Source organism: Sapajus apella, unplaced genomic scaffold (assembly GCF_009761245.1).
Source record: "Sapajus apella isolate SASKATOON/1434 unplaced genomic scaffold, GSC_monkey_1.0 scaffold42, whole genome shotgun sequence".
NCBI classification, from domain to species: Eukaryota; Metazoa; Chordata; class Mammalia; order Primates; family Cebidae; genus Sapajus; species Sapajus apella.
In genome coordinates, this window is record NW_022436982.1 from 1867853 (window position 1) to 1888174 (window position 20322).

At 41.3% G+C, this 20322-nt stretch overlaps 1 protein-coding gene across 3 annotated transcripts in view; it reads left to right on the forward strand.

Moving 5' to 3' along the window:
• DDX58 (DExD/H-box helicase 58) overlaps positions 1–20322 on the forward strand; it is a 65504-nt gene that overhangs the window by 26972 nt on the left and 18210 nt on the right. For all 3 annotated transcript variants that reach the window (XM_032299992.1, XM_032299993.1, XM_032299994.1), the window contains 4 exons: positions 2261–2365; positions 13056–13213; positions 14193–14328; positions 17720–17868. In XM_032299992.1, coding sequence (XP_032155883.1) covers positions 2261–2365; positions 13056–13213; positions 14193–14328; positions 17720–17868 — 548 coding nt within the window. The remainder of the gene's footprint in view (positions 1–2260; positions 2366–13055; positions 13214–14192; positions 14329–17719; positions 17869–20322) is intronic.

Consider the following 20322-nt stretch of genomic DNA (forward strand, 5'->3'; position numbering starts at 1 on the left):
ACATTCTTCCTCTTTGGTTCCAAAAACCTCTTATAAAGGTACTAGCGATGCAAAAGAGATGATAAGAGAATTTAGGCATCAGATAGCCAAGAGCTGGGCTTAGCCTTTTCCTGTGGTCTGTGCCCATGTGGTCATCACTGTTTGAATATGTATTTGATCATTTTAGTTGAAATGGAATGACCTGAATTCATGATATCCCTCCTCAAAAGATCAGATATGATTTTTCTTTCTTTCTTTTTTTTTTTTTTTTTTTTTGAGATGAGGTCTTGCTCTGTCACCCAGCCTGGAGTGCAGTGGCATGTCTCAGTTCACTGCAACCTCCGCCTCCTGGGTTCAAGTGATTCTCCTGCCTCAGCCTCCCAAGTAGCTGGGATTACAGGCACCTACCACTGAGCCTGGCTAATTTTTGTATTTTTAGTAGAGACAGGGTTTCACCATGTTGGCCAGGATGGTTTCGAACTCCTGACCTCAAGTGATCCACCTGCTTCAGCCTCCCAAAGTGTTGGGATTACAGATGTGAGCCACCACGCCCGGCTGGATATGAATTTTTAATAAGACTAACAACTGTTGATTGATGTTATTATTATACTAACCCTGCAAAGAAGAGAGGGGTACAGAAAATATATAGGATTACACTCTTGCCCTCTGAGTAGTATGTGACTATGTCTGAGGTAGAACAAATCCACATGGAATAGGGAGTGTTGTAGGTAAACTGCTTTTCGAAAGCTGCTTGTAAGGAGTGTGATGTACCCAATCCCAACTTTTCAGGGTCACATATGAATTTCTTTATAATCCTCTTCCTCCTGCCCTCTGAGCTTCATCGCCTCCAAACATTGATAAACCCAACCACGTTGCATTCCTCTGGGCTCCTCAAACATGCCCTGTGCTTTCTCTCTCCAAGCTTTTGTCTGTGCTTCCTTTGTACATCACTGCTCTTTTTTTTTCTTTTTCTTTGCCAAGTCGTGATGGAATATAGATGACTACTCTTGCTTTTTTCTTTCTTCCTGTATTTATTCTACAACTGTGACTTCTCTGGAAGAATTAGTTGTTTGTCTGTGTTTTGTGACACTTTTCATGTCCTACTACTACTTTTTTTTTTGAGACAGAGTCTCGCAGTGTTGCCTAGGCTGGAGTGTATGACCTTGGTTCACTGCTGCAACCTCCACCTCCTGGGTTCAAATGATTCTCCTGCCTCAGCGTTGTGAGTAGCTGGAATTACAAGCGTGTGCCACTATGCCCAGCTAATTTTTTGTATTTTTTAGTAGAGATGGGATTTTGCCATGTTGGCCAGCAAGGCCGGTCTTGAACTCCTGACCTCAAATGATCCACCCTCCTTGGCCTCCCAAAGTGGTGGGATTACAAGTGTGAGCCACTGTGCCCAGCCACACTTTGCATGTACTTCTGTTACAGAACTCTGCTGTAGTTAGTTAGCCATGTATATTCCCCTCCTCTAAGATCACAGCCCTCTATCAAGCATGGAATGTGTACTTTCAACTGTTTATAAACAAAGCATGGCACATAGTAGGCAATTAATAATTAGGCTGAAATAATACACTGATAAATGGTAGGATCAGCGTGAATACCACTGGAGGCTGTGTGGGGAGGGAGAATATCAAAGCACAGAGATGGGGTTAGATTGTGACACTTAAGGAGACGTGAAAGATGCCAGCCTCATCAGAGAAGAGGTTACAGGACAGCCACAGTAAGAAGCTGGTTAGGCCAGACGTGGTGGCTCACATCTGTAATACCAGCACTTTGTGAGGCTGAGGTGGGTGGATCACAAAGTCAGGAGTTCGAGATCATCCTGGCCAGTATGGTGAAACCCTGTCTCTACTAAAAATACAAAAATTACCTGGGTGTGGTGGTGCGTACCTGTAATCCCAGCTATTCAGGAGGCTGAGGCAGAAGAATCATTTGAACCCAGGAGGCGGAGGCTGCAGTGAGTGAGATTGCGCCACTGTGCTCCAGGCTAGGCAACAGAGCGAGACTCTGTCTCAAAAAAAAAAAAAAAAAAAAAAAAGTTGGGTAAATCTACACCATGAAAGACAGATGTTAAAATCAGTACAGGAAGCAACAGAGAGCCATTGTAAGGTTTTTGAGCATTTGTTATATCTAGGCCACCTGCCAGTGGGCCTGGAACCTCAGGCTTTTCAGAGGATTTAACAAAGGCAAAGAAAGGTTTGAGAAATATCTACTTTGAACTACAGTCTGTCCTTCCTGAAAATATACTCACTCTCTTTTTTATTTTTTATGTCTCTAGTTTTCAGGAAAGTGGAATCACGGGTTAGCGACAAATTTAAATGCATCATAGCTCAGCTGATGAGGGAGACAGAGAGTCTGGCAAAGAGAATCTGCAAAGACTTCGGTAAGATAAATCTCATATTTTGTGTTTTCTCTATTTGGGAATGGCCATATATTGTTCACTATGGTCTTTTTACATTCACCGTAGTTCCGAATATGTCAAGACCATATCCAGAGATTGTCTTCCTTAATTATATGTTATTTAGAAGTGTTACATGTCCTCCTTACTCTCTCTCTTTTTTTTTCCTTTTTAAATCAAAAGTAAGTTCATCTGGACACACGCACCTGAAAAATAACCATACTTAAGTCAGTTCATTGCCTTCTTGACCTTCTAAATCAGCTTTCCCTCCTGAGTTTTCTATTTACCTGAATGAAGCCACGATTCCTTTGCTGGCTCGGATTCACACCTTGGGCTGATCACCTAGCACATTTCCCAGCGCTAAAGAGAGATGGGTCAGGGGAAGACAGTGAGGGCCTGGCTTGGAATTTTATTCTAAAAACAATGGGAAAGAAATGATAATTTAAAACTGATTAGTGATGTAATAAAGATATCAGTAAATGAGCAGAACCAAACAGAAGTCCAGTAGAGATGGACTGGAGAAGGAAGGAGACATGTGAGATGCTTCCAACTGGGAATGTTAGGACTGGATGGCTAACCAGATTTGGGTGGGGCTGAGGGAGGGGCAGGAAGGGCTGTTTTCTTCTTAGGCTTCTGGCTTAGGCACCTGTAGGAATGCCAGTGGGTGGTCCCAGTTCCAGGACTAGAAGCAGTCTTGGCAGGTACAAAGTGAGTTTTGAGTTTTGGAGATGTTGAATGTGATGCCTGTAAGACGCCTCGTGCTATCTCTCTTTCTCTCACACTTATTTTGCTTTTCTCTTCCCTTTTCATTCACAGTTTAATTTCTATTCTAACTATTCTAACAGCCTTCTAGCTGGTTTTGCTTCCCTGAACACTCTCTGCCATTCAGTCCCTCGTGAACTAGTCTTCATCTTCATGAATACATTTTATCATGTCACTGTCCTGCTTAAAAACCCTTTGCCTACAGGATAATCTTCACACCTCTAACCTGCAGTCTGAGCTCTGCCTGAACTACCAGGTTCTATGTATCTTTCCAGTGTTATCCTACTCCTTCCCTACCTGAATCCTTTGATTTAGCAGTTCCCTGAATGTGTTCATGCATATGTTTATTCATTTAGTGCTAAGGAATGTGCTAGGTGATGGGAATACAGCACGAACCCTAAGACACAGCCCCTGCCTTCAAGGCATTTCTAGTCTAATGGTAAAGCCAAAATCAGATGAGTAGTAGTAATAAAGCAGCTGGTATGGTGGGGTGATAAGGGGTGTTTCAGGCAGAGGGAATAGCATATGCAATGTCTGGGAGACTAGAAAGAGTATGGGGACTTCCATTAGTCTTGTCAAATGCAGAAGTGAGAGTGGCCAGAAATGAGAAGCAAAAGCAAACAGAGGCTAGATCATGGGGAAGAGCCTGTGAGCTGGGGCAGGGCTTTGGCTGGAGGAATCCACTCAAGGCTTTTAAGCAATGGGGTAGAACCATTTCTCATTTGTAATTTTGCAAGCTCCCTCTAACTGCTGGGTAGAGAATGGGTTGGAAGGAACAAGGCAAGAGGCAGGGAGACCAGTTTGGAGGTTGTCATGTTATCCAGTGGCACACTGATGTGTTCTGAATTGGGGAAGTAGCAGAAGGATGGAGAGATGGCGATGGAGTCACATGAGTTTCTATTTTCTTACTCCTCCTACCTCAGGTACCCTGCCTCCACCTTTTTGCCAGTCCAATTCCAGTTAGTTGCTCATTTCTAAATTGCTTAGGCTATTTTGACACCTACCCACGTTCAATCAGTGTTTCTTGGCTCATCATCTTTACTGCTGGCCACCTTGTTATAGCTGCATCTTGGAAAGAAGCGTGTCAGTACCACTTGTTTGGGTAGCCTCCATTGTTCCTATTACTGAAAATAAATGAGTGAGGGGAAGAATTTAACCCAGAAAGGTAGCACTTGCTTATGACTTTTTTTGTACTGTGCTCTTCATGAGGAGCCTGGGGAACTGATGCCAGAGTAACTTACAGACTCAGCTTCTTGAGAACACAGCCATACCCTCATCGCCTTTTTATCCCCAGCACCTTGCACAGAGCCTGGAACACAGCAGATGCTCCAGCTGTGAACCAAGCAAGTGAGGCTTAGCCTAGGAGATGCACACAGACAGATGCATCCATAAGTGTCTTTTGAGGGCCTATTCTATTCTTGGCCCTGTGAATGCTGCTCTGGAGAACAGGAGGCCCAAGTTCACAGCAAAGCAGAACATAGGCTGTGCTGAGTTCTAAATCTTCTATCTATCTATCTGTCTATCAATCAATCAATCAATCTATCTATCAATGAGACAGAGTATCACTGTCACAGGCTGGAGTGCAATGGTGCAATCTTAGCTCACTTCAGCTTCTGCCTCCTGGGTTCAAGCAGTTCTCCTACCTCAGCCTCCTGAGTAGCTGGGACTACAGGCATGAGCCACCATGCCCAGCTAAGTTTTGTATTTTTAGTAGAGACAGGGTTTCACCATGTTGGCCAGCATGGTCTTGATCTCTTGACCTTATGATCTGCCCATTTCAGCCTCCCAAAGTGCTGGGATTACAGGCTTGAGCCATGGTGCCAGCCAATCTCTTGCTTTAATGTATCCTTTTCTGATGAAGCTCTTGAAACCTGTTATTTTTACTCACTTTTCAATTTTTTTTTTAGTTAAAAAATGTTTTTATTATAATTAATATTCCAACGTTTTTCATCATTCTTTCAACCACAATTTTCAGTGTGAATAATAATCTATCAATTGGATACACCTTTATTTACTAAACCGTCTTCTTTTAACAAATATCAAACTGCTGCCAATATTTTAAATCTATTTTATTGGTACATTTGCCTATTTCCTATAAAATTTGGGAGCAGTTGTTTATATTTTAAAGATGTTAGTAACTCTGTGTCATTATGTTGTAAATATGGTTTGAGTTTTCTTTGCTTATAAAAGTTTTGCTTTTAATCTTTATATAGTTAAATTTATTCTCCTTCATTTTCTTTCTTCTTTATAAATTTAGGGTTTGACAATATGATTTTTTAAAGTGTTTCCCATCTCACGATTTTTTTTTCTTTGTTCTTTTTTTTCTTTTTTTTTTTTTATTGCATTTTAGGTTTTGGGGTACATTTGAAGAATATGCAAGATAGTTGCATAGGTACACACATGGCAGTGTGATTTGCTGCCTTCTCCCCTTCACCTATATCTGGCATTTCTCCCCATACTATCTCTCCCCGACGCCCCACCCCCCACTGTCTCTCCTCTATTTCCCCCCAACAGACCCCTGTGCGTAGTTCTCCCCTCCCTGTGTCCATGTGTTCTCATTGTTCAACACCTGCCTATGAGAACATGCGGTGTTTGATTTTCTGCTCTTGTGTCAGTTTGCTGAGAATGATGGTTTCCAGGTGCATCCATGTCCCTACAAAGGACACGAACTCATCCTTTTTGATGGCTGCATAATATTCCATGGTGTATATGTGCCAAATTTTCCCTGTCCAGTCTATCATCCATGGGCATTTGGGTTGGTTCCAGGTCTTTGCTATTGTAAGCAGTGCAGCAATGAACATTCGTGTGCATGTGTCCTTATAGTAGAACGATTTATAATCCTTTGGATATATACCCAGTAATGGGATTGCTGGGTCAAATGGAATTTCTATTTCTAGGTCCTTGAGGAATCACCACACTGTCTTCCACAATGGTTGACCTAATTTACACTCCCACCAACAGTGTAAAAGTGTTCCTATTTCTCCACATCCTCTCCAGCATCTGTTGTCTCTAGATTTTTTAATGATTGCCATTCGAACTGGCGTGAGATGGTATCTCAATGTTGTTTTGATTTGCATTTCTCTGATGACCAGTGATGATGAGCATTTTTTCATATGTTTGTTGGCCTCATGTATGTCTTCTTTTGTAAAGCGTCTGTTCATATCCTTCACCCACTTTTGAATGGGCTTGTTTGTTTTTTTCTTGTAAATCTGTTTCAGTTCTTTGTAAATTCTGGATATCAGCCCATTGTCAGATGGGTAGACTGCAAAAATTTTTTCCCATTCTGCTGGTTGCCGATTCACTCTAATGACTGTTTCTTTTGCTGTGCAGAAGCTGTGGAGTTTGATTAGGTCCCATTTGTCTATTTTGGCTTTTGTTGCCAATGCTTTTGGTGTTTTGGTCATTAAGTCCTTGCCTATGCCTATGTCCTGAATGGTTTTGCCTAGATTTTCTTCTAGGGTTTTTATGGTGTTAGGCCTTATGTTTAAGTCTTTGATCCATTTGGAGTTAATTTTAATGTAAGGTGTCAGGAAGGAATACAGTTTCTGCTTTCTGCACATAGCTAGCCAGTTTTCCCACACCATTTATTGAACAGGGAATCCTTTCCCCATTGCTTGTTTTTGTCTGGTTTGTCAAAGATCAGATGGCTGTAGATAAGTTGTGTTGCCTCTGAGGCCTCTGTTCTGTTCCATTGGTCTATTTCTCTGTTTTGGTGCCAGTCCCATGCTGTTTTGATTACTGTAGCCTTGTAGTATAGTTTGAAGTCCGGTAGTGTGATGCCTCCCGCTTTGTTCTTTTTGCTTAGAATTGACTTGGCTATGTGGGCTCTGTTTTGGTTCCATATGAAGTTTAAGATGCTTTTTCCAGTTCTTTGAAGAAGGTCATTGATAGCTTGATGGGGATAGCATTGAATCTATAAATTACTTTGGGCAGTATGACCATTTCACGATATTTATTCTTCCTAACCATGAACATGGAATGTTTTCCCATCTGTTTCTGTCCTCTCTTATTTCGTTGAGCAGTGGCTTGTAGTTCTCCTTGAAGAGGTCCTTTACATTCCTTGTTAGTTGTATTCCTAGGTATTTTATTTTCTTTGTAGCAATTGTGAATGGCAGTTCGTTCTTGATTTGGCTCTCTTTACATCTGTTATTGGTGTATAGGAATGCTTGTGATTTTTTGCACATTGATTTTGTATCTTGAGACTTTGCTGAAGTTGCTTATCAGTTTCAGGAGATTTTGGGCTGAGATGATGGGGTCTTCTAGATATACAATCATGTCTTCTGCAAATAGAGACAATTTGACTTCCCCCTTTCCTATTTGAATACCCTTTATTTCTTTTTCTTCCCTGATTGCTCTGGCTAGAACTTCCAGTACTGTATTGAATAGCAGTGGTGAGAAAGGGCATCCTTGTCTAGTGCCAGATTTCAAGGGGAATGCTTCCAGTTTTTGCCCATTCAGTATGATATTGGCTGTTGGTTTGTCATAAATAGCTTTTATTATTTTGAGATACGTTCCGTCAATACCTAATTTATTGAGGATTTTTAGCATAAATGGCTGTTGAATTTTGTCAAAGGCCTTCTCTGCATCAATTGAGGTAATCATGTGGTTTTTGTGTTTGGTTCTGTTTATGTGGTGAATTACGTTTATAGACTTGTGTATGTTGAACCAGCCTTGCATCCCCGGGATGAAGCCTACTCGATCATGGTGAATAAGCTTTTTGATGTGCTGTTGCAATCGGCTTGCCAGTATTTTATTGAAGATTTTTGCATCTATGTTCATCATGGATATTGGCCTGAAGTTTTCATTTCTTGTTGAGTCTCTGCTGGGTTTTGGAATCAGGATGATGTTGGTCTCATAAAATGATTTGGGAAGGATTCTCTCTTTTTGGATTATTTAGAATAGTTTCAGAAGGAATGGTACAAGCTCCTGTTTGTATGTCTGGTAGAATTCGGCTGTGAACCCATCTGGACCTGGGCTTTTTTTGGGTGGTAGGCTCTTAATTGCTGCCTCAACTTCAGACCTTGTTATTGGTCTGATCAGGGTTTTCGATTTCTTCCTCATTTAGGCTTGGGAGGAGGCAAGTGTCCAGGAATTTATCCGTTTCTTCCAGGTTTACTGGTCTATGTGCATAGAGTTGTTTGTAATAATCTCTGATGATGGTTTGAATTTCTGTGGAATCTGTGGTGATATCCCCTTTATCGTTTTTTATTGCATCAATTTGGTTATTCTCTCTATTCTTTTTTATTAATGTGACTAGTGGTCTATTTTGTTGATCTTTTCAAAAAACCAGCTCCTGGATTTATTGATTTTTTTGAAGCGTTTTTTGTGTCTGTATCTCCTTCAGTTCTCCTCTGATCTTAGTTATTTCTTGTCTTCTGCTAGGTTTTGAGTTTTTTTTTTTATCTTGCTCCTCTAGCTCTTTCAATTTTGATGATAGGGTGTCAGTTTTAGATGTCTCCTTGCTTCTCATGTGGGCACTTATTGCTATGTATTTTCCTCTAGAGACTGCTTTAAATGTGTCCCAGAGATTCTGGTATGTTGTGTCTTCGTTCTCCTTGGTTTCGAAAAACATATTTATTTCTGCCTTCATTTCATTGTTTATCCAGTCAACATTCAAGAGCCAGTTGTTCAGGTTCCATGAAGCTGTGCGGTTCTGAGTTAGTTTCTGCATTCTGAGTTGTAACTTGATTGCACTGTGGTCTGAGAGACTGTTTGTTATGATTTCCATTCTTTTCCATTTGCTGAGGAGTCATTTGCTTCCAATTACATGGTCAATTTTAGAGTAGGTGTGATGTGGTGCTGAGAAGAATGTATATTCTGTGGATTTGGGGTGGAGAGTTCTGTAAATGTCTATTAGGTTTGCTTGGTCCACATCTTAGTTCAAGTCCTGGATATCTTGTTAATTTTCTGTCTGGTTGATCTGTCTAATATTGACAATGGGGTGTTAAAGTCTCCCAGTATAATTGTGTGGGAGTCTAAGTCTCTTTGTAAGTCCTTAAGAACTTGTCCTATGTATCTGGGTGCTCCTGTATTGGGTGCATATATATTTAGGATCGTTAACTCTTCTTGTTGCATTGATCCTTTTACCATTATGTAATGTCCCTCTTTGTCTCTTTTGATCTTTGTGGCTTTAAAGTCTATTTTATCAGAGACGACAATTGCAACTCCTGCTTTTTTTTGCTCTCCATTTGCTTGGTAAATCTTCCTCCATCCCTTTATTTTGAGCCTTTGTGTATACTTGCATGTGCGATGGGTTTCCTGGATACAGCACACCGATGAGTTTTGGCCTTTTATCCAATTTGCCAGTCTGTGTCTTTTGATTGGGGCATTTAGTCCATTTACATTTAGGGTTAATATTGTTATGTGCGAATTTGATACTGCCATTTTGATGCTAGCTGGCTGTTTTGCGTGTTAGTTGATGCAGATTCTTGATTGTGTTGATGCTCTTTACCATTTGGTATGTTTTTGGAGTGGCTGGTACTGGTTGTTCCTTTCTATGTGTAGAGCCTCTTTCAGGAGCTCTTGTAAAGCAGGCCTGGTGGTGATGAAATCTCTGAGTACTTGCTTGTTCGCAAAGGATTTTATTTTTCCTTCACTTTTGAAGCTTAGTTTGGCTGGATATGAAATTCTGGGTTGAAAGTTCTTTTCTTTAAGGATGTTGAATATTGGCCCCCACTCTCTTCTGGCTTGTAGGGTTTGTGCTGAGATCTGCTGTGAGTCTGATGGGCTTCCCTTTGTGGGTAACCCAACCTTTCTCTCTGGCTGCCCTTAGCATTTTCTCCTTCATTTCAACCCTGGTGAATAAGACGATTATGTGCCTTGGGATTGCTCTTCGTGAGGAATATCTTTATGGTGTTCTCTGTATTTCCTGGACTTGAATATTGGCTTGCCTTGCTAGGTTGGGGAAGTTTTCCTGGATAATATCCTGTAGAGTATTTTCCAGCTTGGATTCATTCTCTTCGTCACATTCATGTACACCCATCAAACGTGGATTAGGTCTTTTCACATAGTCCCAAATTTCTTGGAGACTTTGTTCATTCCTTTTTGCCCTTTTTTCTCTATTCTTGCCTTCTTGTTTTATTTCATTGAGTTGATCTTCGACCTTTGATATCCTTTCTTCTGCTTCATCAATTCGGCTGTTGAAACTTGTGTATGCTTCACGAAGTTCTCGTGTTGTATTTTTCAGCTCCATCAATTCACTTATATTCCCCTCTGTTGTCCATTCTCATTAGTATTTTATCAAATCTTTTTTCAAAGTTCTTAGGTTTCTTTGCATTGGGTTAGAACATGTTCTTTTAGCTCACAGAAGTTTCTTATTACCCACCTTCTGAAGTTTGATTCTGTCATTTCATCACACTCATTCTCCATCCAGCCCTGTTCCCTTTCTGGTGAGGAGTTGTGATCCTTTGTAGGAGGAGATGTGTTCTGGTTTTGGGTGTTTTTATCCTTTTTGTGCTGGTTTCTTCCCATCTTTGTGGATTTATCCACCTGTTGTCTTTGTCATTGCTGACTTTCAGTTTGGGTCTCTGGGTGAACTTCCAGTTTGTGGATGATAAAGCTATTTCTGTTTCTTAGTTTTCCTTCTAACAGTCTCGCCCCTCTGCTGTAGGACTGCTGAGGTCTACTCCACGCCTTGCTTGCCTGGGGATCACCTGCAGTGCCTGCAAAACAGTAAGGGTTGCCACCAGTTTCTTCTTCTGCTGTCTTTGTCCCAGAAGGATACCTACCAAATGTCAGTCTGTTCTCTCCTTTATGAGGTGACTCTTTGGACATATGGGGGTCAGGGAGCTGCTTGAGGAGACAGTCCGTCCTTTATTGGAGCTCAAGTGCTGAGCTGTTAGCTACGTTGGTTCATTTAGAGTTGCTGGGCAGGTACGTTTAGGTCTGCTGCAGCAGAACTCATAAACTCCTTTTTTTTTTTTCCCCAGGTGCTCTGTCCCAGGGAGTTAGGGCTTTATTTATGAGTGTCTGTTGTGCTGCTGCCTCTTTTTTTCAGGGTTCCCCTGCCCAGCGAGGAGAGGGCCTAGTCACTGTCTGTAGAGGCTTTGCTGAGCTGCTTTGGGCTCCGCCCAGCTGCCATGTGAACTTCTCTGCAGTCCTGTTTATACGGGTGTAGTTAGAACTGCCTCGGTAGTGGTGGCCCGCCTCTGTAATGGTGGACTCTGTAATGGCAGGTTGCCTCGGCAGTGGCGGGCTGCCTCAGCGATGGTGGACTACCTCCATAGTGGTGGAGTGTCTCGGTACTGGCGGACGCCCCTCCCCCACAAAGCTGGACCGTCCCGGGTTCAGCTGTGCTTGCTGTGAAACTCTCAACCCAGAGCGTTTTCAATTGTTGGGCTTTTTTTTTTTTTTTTTTTTTTTGGTGGGGGTGGGTCCAGCCTACTCTGATCACCTGACTCCCTGATTCAGAGTCTTTTTTTTTTTTTTTAGTTGAACGGTCGACTCTCTGCCAGGTGTTCCAGTTACCTGTTGAAAAGGCTCCTGGATCTGTGTGATTCCCCCGGCGGCAACTCACTGTGTTGGCTAAAACAGCAGTGCTGAGATTCATGGCGGTTTTTTTGCCCAGGAATCTCCTGGCCTGGTTCCCTGTTTCAGTTCCTTTTTAAATCGGGTGAATGGGCGATCTGCCTTCCCGGGTCTCCAATAGCCAGCTAATAGGGCACCAGGACCAGTGTATTTTGTACGGAGAACCCCTGCGCCAGGGCGCCGACAAAGCAGCCATGCTGGCCAAAACAGCTGTGCTCGCCAAAACAGCCGTGCTCGCCAAAACAGCCGTGCTGGCGACCCGTGGGTCTCCTCCGCCTGGGAATCTCCTGGTCTGTGGGCAATAACAATCCGTCTGGAAATGCAGCGTCCACTCACCCTCTGCTCTTTGCCTGGGAGCTGCAATCCTGAGCTGTTCCAATTGGCCATCTTGGGTCCTCTCCCCTCACTCACTCATTTTTAATGGCAAAGTTGAGTTTTCCATGTCCATTGTTTTACTTCTGGACTTCTTGGCTGTCAGCTCATAGAACCAATAGAGCTTGAGCATCTGACACATGAGTTTGAATTCCTGCCCTTTCTCCATATACTTGCTATGTGAGTTTAGGTAAATTACTAAGCTTTTCTGAGTATTAGTTTCATGATATATGAAATGTAATATGTATCTCAGGGTTGTAAAAATTAAATGAAATTATGAATGTAAGGTTCTTTGATTCTTGGTACATAGTACTCAAGAAACGCACCAATCCACCCACCAGATGCACTGCTTAATACTCATGAGAGGGCACAAGGCAAGAGGAGGGGAGACCAGTTTGGAGGTCGTCATGTTATCCAGCAGCACACTGATGTGTTCTGAATAGTGGAAGCAGCAGAAGGATGGAGAGATGGTGATGGAATCACTTGAGTTTCTATTTTCTTACTCCTGCCACCTCATGTACCCTGCCTCCACCTTTTCACCAGTCTGAATCTAGTTAAATCTACTGAAGTCTAGTTAAAACTCATACTGTTTCAGGAGGAATACCCTGTTTACACAGAGTAAGAAAGAAAATTAGGCCAGGTGCAGTGGCTCACGCCTGTAATCCCAACACTTGGGCGGCCAGGGCAGGCAGATCACTTGAGGTCAGGAGTTTGAAACCAGCCTGACCAACATGGTGAAACCCTGCCTCTACTAAAAATACAAAAATTAGCTGGGCATGGTGGCATATGACTGTAATCTCAGCTACTCAGCAGCCTGAGGCAGGAGAATCACTTGAACCAGCGAGGCAGAGGTTGCTGTGAGCCAAGATTGTGCCATTGCACTCCAGCCTGGGCAACAGAGCAAGACTCTGCCTCAAAAAAAAAAAAAAGAAAGAAAATTAGAGGGTGAGGCCTGTTTATATCCCTAAATGACTGAACATATGATACAGTGACAAACTTTTTTTTTTTTTTTCAGAAAATTTATCTAAAATTCAAAATAGGGAATTTGGAACACAAAAATATGAACAATGGATTGTTACAGTTCAGAAAGCATGCATGGTGTTGCAGATGCCAGACAAAGAGGAAGAGAGCAGGATTTGTAAAGCCCTGTTTTTGTACACTTCACATTTGCGGGTATGTTCCTCCTTTTGAAAGTCGTATTCTGGTCACAGCACCTACTGGGAGTGGCACTGTGGAATCCAAGATGACATCAACTTCTCATCCTGTCCCCAAGAGCTCGATTAGGAACCTTTCCAGAAAGTTCTTAGGAAGCAAACTCCAAAAGTTGCCCCATTCAGCATCATCTCGGTTAGCCTTCTGAAATTTCACCCTGGAGGCAATAGGACTGAAACAAAGGCTTAGAATCTATGTCATGCCTCTAGCATTAACTGTCATGGTTCGAAAAAAATTGGGTGATGGTTAGAGAACATTATTCCAGAAACGTGACCAGTCCAGTGACAGCCATCTTTAAAGTTCAGCAAGGGGGTTCTGTTACCATGTTCTGAAGCATACATTTCTTCACCTTTGGTGATGCCCCATGCTCAGAAATTCAGGTTCTCTGGCTAACCAAGAAGTTAAGGAACTACAGTGACAGCCATCAGCTCTGCTTATCCAGACATTGAGAATATTTTAAAATGCATTCAGTCAGCATGCATTTGTAGAATTTTAATTAGTTTAGTGGAACAGTTAATGGAGGTGGTCAGGGCCATCATTTTGAAGGTGCAATGGCAATTTGGTGATGGCTTGAGATGTATATAGAAATCAAGTGAAATGTTGGAATTATGAGGCAGGTTGGTGTGGAAATTGATGTACTTTCATTATTTTTTTTTAATTTTGATATGTATTTTTCATGTAGTTTTTCTTAGGTAGAATTCAAGAATCCAAAGTGATTATAATTAATGTAACCAGCTAATTGAGTTTTTTTTAAACAGTATTTGGCTCAAATGTTTTGTTACAGAACTGTTAGAAGCCATTCATCTTTAAAAAAAACTAAGTTGGAATAGATTTGAAAAGTTTCCTTAAAACTAATTCTTTAAATACAATGAATTGAACTTAAGTACAGTGAATGTGGTAGACATTGGAAGCATATTGAGACAGTTTTTGCTTTCAACAGAAATATAATGATGCCCTCATTATTAGTGAGGACGCACGAATGAAGGACGCTCTGCATTACTTGAAAGACTTCTTCAGCAATGTCCGGGCAGCAGGATTCGATGAGACTGAACAAGATCTTACTCAGAGATTTGAAGGTGGGTGGTGGTTTCGGAGGAGGAAGCTGCTGGGGTCTGGTGACTGGATTGGCAATACAAACATGTATTATATTTAATATACATAAACTTGGGAATGCTTAGGGAGTTGTCCTGATGTAGGAAGGTGTAGATGGTAGGACTGTTTAGCTTCAGTGAAATCTAGTACCTATGGAAAGATTCTGTTGCTTATACTTTTCCCTATTTAGAAGAAGGAAAAAACAATGGGATTCGCAAAGGGTGTTTCCCATATGGTTCATAGACAGTAGCATTCTTTTGGTTTAACGTTCTTTTTTAGTAATTTTAAAAAATAAGAAAAAGTGTTTTAATGATATTAAGAAGACTATAATTTACATATACTTGAGTTTTTTATTTTTTTGGAGATGGACTCTTGCTCTGTTGCCCAGGGTTGAGTGCAGTGGCTCAATCATGGCTCACTGCAACCTCTGCTTCCCAGACGCAGGCAATTCTTGTGTCTCAGCCTCCCAAGTAGCCGGGACTGCAGGTGTGTGCCAGCACACCCGGCTAATTTTTGTATTTTTAGTAGAGACGGGGTTTTGCCATGTGGGCCAGATTGGCCTCTAACTCCTGACCTCAAGTGATCCACCTGCCTTGGCCTCCCAAAGTGCTGGGATTAATAGGCATGAGCCGCTGCACTTAGCCTACATATACTTTTATATGAAGAGAAACCCAAAATGGCACGTTATCTCACTGCCCGAATATGATTAAAAAAATAGATAGGAAACAAAAAAAAAGTTTTCCCTCTCCCTGTTTTGAATTCTTTCCCCAAAGGTAATTACTGCTAATAATTTTGGGTTTTCTTGGCCTATAAGTATTTATTCTCCATATGTGTAACCAGTGCTGTGCTGGTAAACATTTAACAACCCACTGGAGAAAAAATGTATGTATTTATTTATATATATGTGTGTGTGTGTGTGTGTGTGTGTGTGTGTGTGTGTGTGTACATAAGCTTATTATTTTATTGATATAGAAGATGTATACAGTGCACAATTTACAAATAACAAAAATATAGTATTCTTTATTGTAAATTCCACATAGCCAGTTGACTCTCATAGAATGCTTTTGGTGGTTTTTGCAGAATTTTTGTATCCATGGCCAACCAAGGGTTGCAACGACAAAGAAGTATAGTTCTTTTTTTTTTTTTTTTTTTGAGACGGCCTTGCTCTGTTGCCCAGGCTAGAGTACAGTGGCATGATCTCAGCTCACTGCAATCTCAGCTCACTGCCTCCTGGATTCAAGTGATTCTCCTGTCTCAGTCTCCTGAGTAGCTGGGATGACAGGTGCCCGCTGCTGCGCCCAGCTGAGTTTTGTATTTTTAGTAGGGACTGGGTTTCATCATCTTGGCAGGCTAGTTTCAAACTCCTGACCTCGTGATCTACCCGCCTCAGCCTCCCAAAGTGCAGGGATTACAGATGTGAGCCACTCTACCCAGCCAGAAGTATGATTCTTTCTGATATGGTTGTTTGTACATATTTTCATTAATGCTAGAAGATGAAAATGAAAAAACAAAGGCGTATGTTGGAATTTAACCCGTTTGCCAATGATGCAAGTAATTTTTTGCTGAATTGTATAATAGTTTTTTAAAAACTGAGAGAGTATTTCCTGAGTATTTTGTGCTATTCACAATGTAATAGCTAAATTTAATCTGCATTATTTTTTGATTATGTTCCTAAGTCTAGACTGTAACTGTGACACTTTGGGAGGCTGAGGTGGGTGGATTGCTTGAGCTCAGGAGCTGGAGATCAGTTTGGGCAGCATGGCAAAACCCCATCTCTACAAAAAATACAAAAACTAGCTGAGCGTAGTGGTATGCTCCTGTGGTCCCAGCTACTTAGGAGGTTGAGGTGGGAGGATCACCTGAGCCTAGGAAGCAGAGGTTGCAGTGAGCTGAGATCGCACCACTGCACTCCAGCGTGGGTGATAGAGTGAGTTGTTGTGTCAGTTAGTCAGTCAAGCACTGATTTTTGGTGTTTTCTTGATTGCCGTGGTATAACTGCTTCCACTATAGTGAATTTCAAGCTACCAACATGATGTCATTGGACTAGTGTTAAAAAGAGATGAGCAGCACATCATTTTATAGTATTTCTACCATACAAATACAATAGATGTAACTAACCTCAGAAGTGTAGATCACTGTAAAAAGTAATAAAATTTAACAATTGACTGGGCATGGTGGCTCACACCTGTAGTGCTAGCGCTTTGGTAGGCTGAGGTGGGTGGGTCATTTGAGGTCAGGAGTTCAAGACCAGCCTGGGAAACATGGTGAAACCCCATCTCTACTAAAAATACAAAAAATTAGCCAGGTGTGGTGTCACGTACCTGTAATCCCCAGTTACTTGGGAGGCTGAGGCAGGAGAATTGCTTGAACTCAGGAGGCAGAGGTTGCAGTGAGCCAAGATTGTGCCACTGCACTCCAGCCTGGGAGACAGGAGACTCCATCTCAAAAAAACAACAACAACAAAAAACAAACTACAACAATTGATTCCCATAGTCCTATAATCTGGTATAATCTGGCTGTAGCACACCCCTGCTTTGTAACTATACATGTATTTTTTTCTTTCTTTTTTTTTTTTTTTTTTTTGAGAGACAGAGTATCACTTTCTTAGGTTGGAGTGCAGTGGCAAGATCTTGGCTTCCTCCAACTTCTGCCTCCCAGGTTCAAGTGATTCTCCTGTCTCATCCTCCTGAGGAGTTGGGATTACAGGTGCCCGCCACCATGCCCGGCTCATTTTTGTATTTTAAGTAGAGATGGGGTTTCACCATGTTGACCAGGCTGGTCCTGAATCCCTGACCTCAGGTGATCCGTCTGCCTTGGCCTCCCAAAGTGCTGGGATTACAGGCGTGAGCCACTGCACCCAGCCTAACTATATATATTTTTGAAGATGGGAGCATACTGAACATACTGTCTTTGCCTTGATTTTTTTTAACATTAAAGTATTTTCGATATCATATATATCATTTACATAGCTCCCTTATTAATTTTAACAGCCACATTGTATTCACCTCAGATGCATAGCCCATGGTCTATTGAACTGTTTCCCTATTTGGGCACTTAGGTTTTCTGTTTTTCTTTTATATCCTACACAATGGTACAGTGAAATCCTTAGAGATCTCTTCCATAATTTTCTAAATATAACTGTGTGTCTCAAATTCTTAGATGTAGAATTATTGGATCAAAGGATGTGTGTGTATTATGTTTTGATAGATACTGCCAAATTGCCTCTTAAAAGGTTGTGCCAATTTGAATTAGTGGTTATTACTCATAAAATTCTGGTCAAAGATTTACAGATTAACTGAACGATAGCTAAAGGGCACAGTGTGTTCTAAAGTTTTAGAATTGATAAGCCATTTATAAAATGTTTCCCATTTGCAGAAAAGCTGCAGGAACTAGAAAGTGTTTCCAGGGATCCCAGCAATGAGAACCCTAAACTCGAAGACCTCTGCTTCATCTTACAAGAAGAGTACCACTTAAACCCAGAGACAATAACAATTCTCTTTGTGAAAACCAGAGCACTTGTGGATGTAAGCTTTCTTTCTCCTTGTAGATGACAAATGAACCCAGCACTATGCATTGCAAAGATTGGGCTGGGTATGGTGGCTCACGCCTGTCATAGCAGAAGTTTGGGAAGTCAAGGCAGGAGAATTGCTTGGGGCCAAGAGTTCAAGACCAGCTTGGGCAACATAGTGAGACCTCATTTCTTAAAAAAGAAGAATTAGTTAGGTGTGGTGGTGTGCACCTATATGTAGCTCCAGTTACTTGGGAAGCTAAAGGTGGAGGATTGCCTGAGGTTGCAGTGATTATGACAGTGTACTTCTGCACTTCAGCCTGAGCAACAGAGGTGGACCCTGTGTCTTTAAAAAAAAAAAAAAAAAGCCATTTTTCTCTTTATAATCAAACTCTGTGTATGTGTGGGTCTGTTTTGGGGTTCTCTGTTTGGTTCTGATTTTTTGTTTATCCTTACACGAATATTCTAATGCCTCATTGTCTTTTTTTTTTCTTCTTCATTTAGAGACATGGTCTCACTCTGTCACCTAGGCTGGAATGCAGTGGCGCAATCATGGCTCACTGCAGCCTCAACCTCTCAAACTCAAGCGATTCTCCCACATCAGCCCCCTCTCCCACCATGCCTGGGACTATAGACATGTGCCACCATGCCCAGCTAATTTATTTATTTTATTTTTGTAGAGATGGGGTCTTGCTATGTTGCCCAGACTGGTCTTGAATTCCTGGCCTCACATAATCCTCCCACCTTGGCCTCCCAAAGTTGTGGGACCTGGCTTCATGTTGTCACTGTGTTAAGCATTCTAATGATAAGTCTTGATACTTACAGAGCAAGCACGTCTTCCTTTTTTTACTTTAAATATTAGTCATTTTATGGGTAGGTAATGATACTATATTTTTAATTTGCATTTCATGAATGATGAATATGACTGAACATCTGTCTTACGCTTATCAGCTATCTGTATCTGCTTTGGTTAGGTGTCTGTTCAGATCTTTTGCCCATTTAAAAATTGGTTTATCATCTTACTGAGTTTTTGAGAATTCTTTTTATAGTCTGACAAAAGAAATCCTCTGTCAGAAATGTGATTTGCAAATATTTTCTTCTGGTCTGTGGCTTGTCTTTTATTCTCTTTACTGTCTTTTGCAGATTGAAAGTTTTAAGTTTTGACAAAGTCCAGTATATCAATTTTTTCTTTTATGGGTTTTTGCCTGTGATACTATCTCTAAAAATCTTTTGTTTACCTAAGGCTGCAAAGATTCTAACTATGTTATCATCTAGAAAGTTACAGTTTTACATTTTACATTTGGGTCTGCAGTCAATTTTAAATTAATTTTGTATAAGTTGTGAGGTACTGGTTGAAATGCTTTCTTTTTTTGCTTTTTCCTTTTTGTATGTGGACATCCAGTTGTTCCAGTTCTGTATGTGGACAAGACTATCCTTTATTCATTGAATTGCCTTTGTAACTTCTGAAAACATCAATTGACTCTATTTGCATAGATCTGTTTCTGGATTCCCTATTTTATTGATCCATGCATATATCTCTTCACCCATTCCATGCATTTTGATTACTGTAGCTTGATAGTAAGTCTTGAAATGGTGTGATGTGAGTCCTCTTAATTTTTTTTTTAAAGGTTGTTTTTAGCTACATTCCTTTGCCTTTCCATATACATTTTAGAGTCAGCTTGTCCACATCTATGAAAAGGTCTACTGGGATTTTATTGAATCTGAACATAAATTGAGGCCAGATGTGGTAGCTCAAATGCTTGTGATCCAAGCACTTTGGGAGGCCACCATGGGCGGATCACTTGAAGTCAGGCGTTTGAGACCAACCTGGCCAACATGGAACCAACATGAAACCCTGTCTCTAATAAAAATACAAAAATTAGCCTGGCGTGGTGGCTTGCCGCTGTAATCCCAGATATTTGGAAGGCTGAGGCAGGAGAATTGCTTGACCCTGGGAGGCGAAGGGTGTGGTGAGTTGAGATTGCACCACTGCACTCCAGCCTGGGTGATAGAGTGAGACTTGGTCTTGAAAAAATATTTTAAAAAAATACATAAAGATAAAACTGGGGAGAAATGACATCTTGACGATATTGAGTGTTCAAATCCATGACCATAGTTTATCTCTTTATTTACATATGGCTTCTATATTAGTTATATATTGCTGAGGAACAATTACCCCAAAACTTAGTGTCTAGAAACAACGAACATTCATTATCTAACAATATCTATGAGCCATGAATCTGGAAACAGTTTAACTGGGTGCTTCTGGCTGAAGATCTCTCACGAGGCTGCAGTGAAGGTGTTGGCCATGGCTTGACTCAAGGCTTGACTGGGGGAGGTTACTTCCAAACTCCTCTAATACCGCTGTTGGCGGACGGGCCTCTGAGTTCACTCATGTGGGCCTCTGCATAGGTCTACCTCACAGACAGGCAGTTGGCTTCCCCTAGAGTGAATGATCCCAGAGATTGAG